At 38.7% G+C, this 8630-nt stretch overlaps 1 protein-coding gene and 1 long non-coding RNA gene across 3 annotated transcripts in view; one reads left to right on the forward strand and one right to left on the reverse strand.

Moving 5' to 3' along the window:
• LOC121079077 overlaps nt 1–3996 on the reverse strand; it is a 42668-nt gene extending 38672 nt beyond the window's left edge. The window contains exon 1 of the long non-coding RNA XR_005824855.1: nt 3429–3996. This is a non-coding gene — a long non-coding RNA (uncharacterized LOC121079077). The remainder of the gene's footprint in view (nt 1–3428) is intronic.
• On the forward strand, nt 3432–8620 carry C16H20orf85 (chromosome 16 C20orf85 homolog). 2 transcript variants are annotated; one of them, XM_040575937.1, is made up of 5 exons: nt 3432–3848; nt 3929–3998; nt 4433–4511; nt 5550–5648; nt 8048–8620. In XM_040575937.1, exons 1-5 carry the CDS (start codon nt 3539–3541, stop codon nt 8201–8203), a joined length of 714 nt encoding a protein of 237 aa, XP_040431871.1. In that variant the 5' UTR covers nt 3432–3538; the 3' UTR covers nt 8204–8620. The 2 variants fall into 2 exon arrangements, with proteins under 2 accessions (XP_040431871.1, XP_040431872.1); XM_040575938.1 differs by lacking the exon at nt 3929–3998 and having other exon boundaries at nt 3602–3721.
• Nucleotides 8621–8630: the final 10 nt, after the last annotated feature.

The raw sequence follows: 8630 nt of genomic DNA on the forward strand, positions 1-8630 counted from the left end.
ACATCGCTAAAACCTCCTCTAAGCTGAGCCAAGCAGATGAGTTCCTCAGGGACTGTCCTGCCAAACTGCGTTACATGCTGCTGTTCCCCAGGCCACCTCTGTCTGCACTCTCCTTGCATGTACACAGGGGAGCAAAACAGTGAAATAGCAATGGCTTTTTTACATCATCCCAAACTTCTCAGAGAGGATTCTCAGCTGTACTTTTTTTTTTTTTCCTGGTATACTTCCAACCTGAACAACGCAGAGCTCTTAGTAAAGAGATCAAGGATTTAGATCTAACTGCAAATCTGTGCTGAATAATTTAAAATAATAATTTACGTTTATGTGCTAAGTAGCAGCAAATATAAAAATACTCAAAATACCATTTACAACAAAAAATAAACTTTTTCTTTTTTTTTTTTAATTTCCTACCCATTCTCTGATGAAAGGCAGAGGACTCTTATCTCTACTGGCAAGAATAGTTACGTGCAATAAAATCTGTGCAGTTGATAACATGACGCTGGAATTGGGGACATGACCTAGGTTTGGCCTCATAACTGAAGCTAGAAGTTACAAGACAGCTGGTATAGAGTACTGTCGAGCATGATGTACTTTATACCTGCATCTATAGCACTTGAGCACAAGTATAATTTGGAAGCATCAATCTCAGCTCATTCAGTGGAAGTTGGGATGCTCATAAACAACACTTGCAGATACTTGCATAGAGCCTGAAAGAGAACAACTTCGTTCCTTCCAAGCAATTTCCAAGATTAGCGCACAAAGTTATTGTACGTTAATCTGGACATTTCTCTATGAACAAGCAATATGAAAAGCATTAACATTTTCACACCAGGGCAGACACACGAGATTCCCAGAAAACAGAAATTAATTCATCTTGAAGACTATGAATGACATCAGAAAAGCCACCGTTCCAGTTTTAAGATGTCCACCTAACCTCGGCTGTTCATTTCAGCTCATGCATCACCCCTCCTGTCCCCATTCCATCTACTGTTTTGATTGTAGAAGCTCAACTGCTTGATAACAAATTATATCAGCAATCTGATCTTCTCTTACTGCAGGATCTATTTAAGTCTATTTGGTTCTCTAACCTATTTCACAGAACAGCACCACCTGTACTTGTATCAACCATGCCAAAGCTGCATCTTTGTAAATGCTCAGATCTATCTAGCATTATCATCCAGTGCTGCCCTCCTACAAGCCTTCCTGCATTGCCCCATCACGTGCTGGTGACAGCGTTTGTAGAGCACAGAAGAGCGTGGGTTAAATCATCTTGTTTTCCACTTGGTTTGTTTTAATCCCTATCAGTGCCTCAGCTCCACTAGCACTTGTACTATCTGCTCTGAGAAGGGAGCAAAGGGTCTGTAAAAAACAAAACACGCCAATTCCACAGCAATGGGGTGATGTCTTATGGCAGGTGAAAGAATATCTAAAACTCAAGAGGCCAATCTGCTACTCTCGTGTTACATACAGGTTGTAAGTTCTTGAATGTTCACTTGATCAACAGCAGCACTGCTGAGTACCTGAATAACTGGGTAGTTTCTAACTGGAAGAGGAATAAGCAGTAGTAGTAGGATTTTAGCATTTATGGCCTTAGGATTTAGCATTACAGCCACATTAATTTACCCATCTTAGAAGATCCAAATATTGCTTGCCTTTAGACAAGATACCAGGTCTTTAGACTCAATTCTATTTAAACATGTATCTTCAGTGATTTATTATCTGCTTCACCATTTGCCACATGTTGACAAATGCTGCTGTATTTAACTACAAGACCCAGACTTTCAGCAGATGACCTTTGAATCTCAATAGACACGTATCCCTAAGTCATTCTGTATAGTTAGTAGCTCATTAAAATCCTATTTCACTTTCTTGGTTCACATTGCCTATGTTTTAATGTTGCCCTGTGCTCATAAGAACCTGATAAGACCTAAAGCTAACAATTCACTTATTTGCATCACCCCATCTGAAAAATAATCAGTTACGTATGAAAAGGGAAACCCTGAACATTATCCAGTCCTGTTTTCACAAAATTAGTATAAGTTTCATTCTCTCTTGACAAATGCTACTACAGTTTAAATCCTGACACATAGTAAACTATCAATTTGATTGCTTTCATTAGCAAATTACTTATTTTCACAGAAACCATCCAGACTGTAATAAGAGAGCTCCTGAGATAAATGTGACTAAGCAGCAGGAGTTAATTAAATAGGACAATGAGTAAGCATTTATGGGTGTGATAGGACACCCAGCTGATCTAATTGCTAGTCTAATTATCAATTAGAGAGTCAAGAAATGGCATGTAAGTGAAATATTCTATTTGCTGATAGTTTAATGATTTTTGGAAACCCAGAAGAGCAGTATTAATTACTATTTTAGGATTACAAATAGTTTTTTTCCTCTTATTCAAACAGAAGTTCTTGGTATGTCTAAAATGACTCCCAAAGGTATTTACAGACTTCTCATATTCAAGTATTTAAGACCTTCAGTTATTTTGCTCTACAGAAAACAAAAAAATAAATAAAAAATAGCAACTAAGCATTCAAACACTACCTATAAACCATACAGCTCAGGTCAAAATCTTTCTGCAGTTATTTTATAATATGGATAATAATTGTCTGCTGGTGTCAATAAGTTACCCTAACTATTCACACTGTTAGTACAAACCCATTCCCATAAAGGGGCCAGGGAACTATTTAAACCCCTAAGCACAAAGAGCCAGTTGGCTACACTCAGCGTTGCAATGATTTATAAAGCAACAGCAAGAAAATAAAAGCCCCCCAAAAACTGATGGAGAGCCAAAAATATCAATATATTGGAACACAGTGAACTTTTAAAAAGTTGTAAATATTTTTGGAGGTTTTCACATATAACCCATAAAGCGTACTGGGATCTTTCTCAGATCTTCTAATATAAGCATGCAGTTTGTAAACAGTAACTTGAAGACGAAGAGATCAGATACTGTCACAAGACCTATGCTATTCCCTGCTACAACCACCAAAAATCAAACGTGTATAGCAAGGTGCACATCAAGAGCACCAAAGGACTAGAGACAGCAGGTTAAAAGCCCAGAAAACAAAAAGTACCCCCTCGTAGCACACACAGATGAGGTTTTGGGCATGTTAACAAGCCAATTCTCTTTGGAATAAAAATGGCACCCTCCAACCCTTTTTCACGTCTATTACAATTAAAACTACCACAGGTTTTGTGACCAAAGTCCCCTGCTGGGGTTTCAAAGCCCCCTAGCAGCTCAGGGCCAGGGGGGCACCCAACTGCTTGCTTTCTGCTGAGGGGACCCACCTCAGCAGAACTGCGGGTTCAGAAAACACCTCTTCCTCTGACACACACTAACTCCTCACACACTTCTCACCTTAGCTCAAACGTTTCTGCACTGAGTGACATTTAAAAAAATAATAATAAAATTAAATTACTAGCAACGTCAAGTTCGCTTTCCTGAGGGACTTTAAGGTGACGAGGAAACCCAGAGTGTTTATTTTTTTGCCTTTCACCTGCGAGACGCGGGTTACGAGGTCACCTCAGGATGCACCCGCACGGCGGCGCCTCAGGCGGCACCGCGTCCGCGCTTTCCCCGCCCGCCCTCAGCACGAGCACGGCCCGGCCCGGCCTCGCAGAGCAACGCCCTAGCGGCCGGGCCCGGTCCCATGGCGCAGCGCCGCAGCGACGGGGCGCAGCTGCGCGATTTCGTAGCGGAGGACAAGTGCTGGTAACAGCCCCAGCTCGCCCCAGGCCTTCCCTGCTGCCCCGTCCCACCAAGGCAGCCTCTCCGGGAAGCTCTGCCCTGTCAGCGCAGGCAGCGGGGATTTGTTCATATCTGTATTTCACACGAAGTGGTAAAGCTGGGTGTCCGCCACAATGGGTGTGCTCATTCCCCTGACACCCTCAGAAAGCTGAAGGGTTTTCATACCCTCAGGTGTGAGAGGAGAAGCAGCGGTAACAGACCCCGGGGAGCCAGCACTGCCCCAGTCCCTCAGCCCCTCAGTGTGAGCAACAGGCAGCAGGGCTGGGGCGAGGGGGGGACATCACTTAATGGTACATGGAAAAGTTTCAAGAAGTTTCGTCAGCAAATGGAGTTAAAAGCAGGTGTATGAAAGCACATCGGTGCTTACGTCTCACGCCTTTCTAAAAAGGTGTCACAACAAACATGACCTCCTCCAGTTCCTAATGTAAATATAAAATGTGAAGAAGTAACTTCATGCATAGTTTTTCATTTCCACTTCATCATGGAAAATATTTACCACTATCCCTGAGTCAGAGAGTTGTTAACACATACAATAACTTGCTATTTTGAGGCAGAGGACTAAAGATTCATGCTATTGCGGTGCCTTTTGACAACAGTTGTTGTGTTTGTTTGTTTATTTTGTTTGTTACCTTTTAAAAGGTAGCTTTCAAAGTCTTAAATATTTCTCCATTTCAGGAAAAGATACATTGAAAGCGAACTAGAAGCTGCAAGAAAGTGGTCTCACAAATGGGGATTCTTGAAAACACCTCCAGAGGTAAAATTGAATGGTATATAAGCAACACGTGAAATTTACTTGCACACAAATTTATCTGGACACAACACAATGAGAGCACAGAAGTGTAGAAAAGTAACGAGTATGCTTTCCTAAGTTAGATTCACAGTTAACAAATGCAGTACCTTTAAGATGGGTTCAAAGTTTCAGCTTTCCCCTGAACAAAATATGGCAAGTGGTAATTTATATGCTATACACATTCTGGTATATTTCTCTTGAGAAGCATGACTCCCAATAGTGCTAACAAGTAGTAGATGCACACTGACAGGAAAATATTTCCCCTTTGTCTATCCATATGGTAGATTAAAAATCAAGGGGAAAAGGTTCTAGCTAATTAAAATTTCAGTGGAGAAGTTTACAGCAAACTAAAATATTTGGAGAGATGTCTATTCTCAATGATGTTTAGATACTAGAATATAGTATCTCATGATGATACCTTTGGAATCACAGTATTTAATTGCTAAAGAACAGGATTGATGCATTCCCTGAATAAAGTTATAAATTTACTTACCGTGGAGCTAGAAGTACTTAAATTGTTCTGGGATTTTTTGAAAATTCCTGTAGGCAGCCAAGTTAACACCTTTAAAATATTTGGTCCTCTAGGCTTCAACATCCATCCTTGATAACCACAGTCTGTCACTTATACCACCTTTGCACAATGCTAACAGATATACAGCTGAAAAGCTGACAAACTCTATGCATTGTTACTGTTGGTGAACATGTGAAATTACCATTTATTAATCTTTGTTTTGTGGTCATATAAGATACATAAGATATCTTTCTACCCTGTCTTGCACCAGTGGGGCAAGAGAGTTGGAATCACTCAGCAGTACTTGCCTGTCATCTGAAATTCAGAATTATATCACTTTCTGAAAACAAAAAGTACATTACAGTGATTTCCAAAGCACTACATTAAGTAGTCCTGTTTTAGGTGGAAAGAACAGTGTGTACAAATGCCGCAGTGAGGGAAATGGTGTTGATACCAGTCTTTTTTTTTTTCTTATGATATTTTTATTTCAGTTGATTGAAGATGAAAAGAAAGAAAAAACAAAACCCAAGATACAGCTCCCAAAACATCTGCAGATTCGACCTGTGACCCCTGTGGAAAAATATATTAAGGTTAGGAAATTAGATTTTATAATTGTAGTACAGCAATACCTGTCTTCAGAAACTATGCGAGCTCTAAAAATCAGTTGTCTTGTAGCAGTGGGCCTTTACATAAAGGTCAGAGTAAATTGTATTTGCAATGCAAGCAATGCTTTAAAAGCATTCATTTAAGACAAGGAATTGCCCTTTGAATATGGTTGTTAGTTCACAGAGCTTTCACTGTATGTAATCTTTCTGGAAAGCCCCTCCCTCGTACTCTCCTTCGTGGCATCTAGTAACAGAACAGTCATCTGTACAGCTTCTTACAGAAGAGTGCTCACAGAGCCGTTTATGACTACTGACCATTCATTGCTCAAATATACATACACATATCTTACTTCAAGGCTTAGCATAACCTGATCTCTCTGTTGTAACTATTGGTTAAGATGCAGCCATTTTTCTAGCTTTATGTAAGACAGTATTCTTTTTGGCTGAGATGATGCCGCTATCCTCTTCAGTGGCACAAATTAGGTTAGCCAGGAGAAGTCAAGTTCTAATGAGCCAATTCATAACTATTTGCTTTTATGTTGTATGATTTATATATGTTTTGTCTCACAGTTGGAAATTAGTGGAATGAGAACCTTGGTTTGATTTATAAATATACAGTGTAAGAATCACCACTGAATTGAATAACTATATAGGAGGCTAAATCACTGACAATGGGAGAGGAACATATTCTTAAAAGGGGAGGCAGAGCACACTAACAAAAAGGAAGGTTATTCTACTTAGAAGATTAAGGAAAGAAAAGAGATTGAAAATTCCTACTTGTTGAACTTTCTTTCAAAGGATTCCAAGGGTGGCAAGATAAGGTGAGCAAGTAATAAAAGCTTATACCGAAATTAAACTGAACCAAAAAGTAAGAGTAAGTGCTGAGCGTGGCAGAGAAATTAAATGTCAGCATTTCTGCCATTAGTGCTACTTGTTCTTCAGTTTTGTCTCAAGCATCCAATTTCAGTCAGGTTTGCCTCTGCTGCACAATGATGGTGTGTGTTACAAATCACACACACAAGTTATCAGCTGCTAAAGTAGCATATGTAGCCTGGTGCATACTGAAACAGGGATCAGAGTTTCAGTTTCACCTCAGAATCTTTTTATTTTTTATTTTTTTTTGCCAAGGAAGACAGGCTAGGTGTGATTTAGGTCACCCTCTACATATTCGGAGTGAAGTTTCTTAAGTCCTTTTTCAGACCTGTGTGTCTTTCTGCACATTTACCTTCATGGTAACAGTCATTATATCTGTTCTTCTCTCTAGGTTAGATTAATAATTGGTTCTTCATAGTCCCTTCCCCCAGATTATAAGTAGGACATGGTTTCCTCCATTATCCAGCTCAGTGGGTGGCACATTTGGCCATAAAAATGATCTTTTCAGAGGAACTGCTCCACCGAAATATCATAAACATTTCCTAATCTTGGCCAAAGAACAAAGTGAAGCAACTCTGGCAAGAGAACTGAAACATTGTTCTCTTGCTGTGTATTTCTCTACTAAGTCCCCAGATGCTAAAATGATATAACATGCTCGATTGGGAAGATTCAGCCAAAGTAAGCACAGCAGTCAGTGAACAGAGGTTCTTGACTTTTGGTGTGTTTCCTCTTTAGCAAGATTAGTTGCAGATTAACTTGATGCTTATCCATCTTTTAAAGTAGAGAAGTGTGATGGATAAGTACTTCTGGATGCAAAAGTCAGCTTGGTCAGTAATATCTTTAGCATTTGGCCACAAAACTACTATTACTTAGCTGCATTGCTACCAAACACATTGCATCAAGTATAAAATGTTGTTTTTCCTGTTTAGAGACGTTAACTAGCTTAAAGATTATTATTACTCTGTAAGGAAAAAAAGTTAAAGCTGAAGCTTAAATTCTTGTAATTATGTAAAGCCAGTAAAGCCCTTAGAAACATACTGAGCAAAACTATATATATATATATTTTTTTTATAAAAGTATGCTAACATATATATTTAACTTTTTTTTTTTTAATTTCCTGTTATAAATACCAATTGAGGCACTAAAAGAATTCTTAAAAAGAGCGGTAGATGAAAGTAAGTTACTTCACTGGAATTTGGCCATTTTACTTCTCTCTTCCCCTGTGCCTTGCTATAGAATGGTACCTAAACTATCCTAATGACTTTTTAAATTATAAGCCATCCTGCATGATAAATCAAACTTGCATTCAACTAGGCAATCTTTTGAAGTTCTTATTTCCTTCTATTAATGTCAGTGTGTGTTCAGGATATTAATTCATTGGATTGCATTTAAAACCACTATTTTTAACAAGTTCTCATTTCCATCCACTCGAGCAAAAAGGATGTTACATGACAGAAATAACAATCAAAAATCTTTTAATTATTGAATTCTATACGTTACTTTTATTTTAGGTGAATCCATCTCCTCCAGTACCTAAGACTACCCAGGGATTTATCGGCTGGAGATCATCTGTTCCTGGGCTGGAACTCGAACGTTGTTTTGAAATCCAAAGCAGCAAAGGTACCTTTTTCAAGGATTTGAAGTGGCCATGTGAGCCCTCTGACTGACATTAAGAAATAACAATTAGGCACATAGATCCATTTGTGTTCCTAAATTAACATTCTCTACTGGACTGTTAAACATTTATCCTTTCAAATTATCTATCTAAACGTCCACAGTCATTTTGGTAACGTGTGAACAGTGAACATCTTAATAAAGCATTTTACTTGTTGCTCATTTTTTTGAAATCTGTAGCATTCAGGCTGTTAATACTGCTTCAGATAAATTTAGAAGCAACAATGAATAAACTCATGCAAATATAAGAGAGCAGGTACTACTATTGTTAGCGTTAGTAACTGTATGATTTTAAAATATTTATTGAAAGTTTTTAAAAAACGTGTTTTGAAATGGCGGAGCACTTTTTGTTTTTTAAATTGTTTCTCTGTGAAAGCCTCCACTCAGACGCAGTTTCACAGCAGCTTATTCAAACATAGA

Source organism: Cygnus olor, chromosome 16 (assembly GCF_009769625.2).
Source record: "Cygnus olor isolate bCygOlo1 chromosome 16, bCygOlo1.pri.v2, whole genome shotgun sequence".
Classification (NCBI taxonomy): Eukaryota; Metazoa; Chordata; class Aves; order Anseriformes; family Anatidae; genus Cygnus; species Cygnus olor.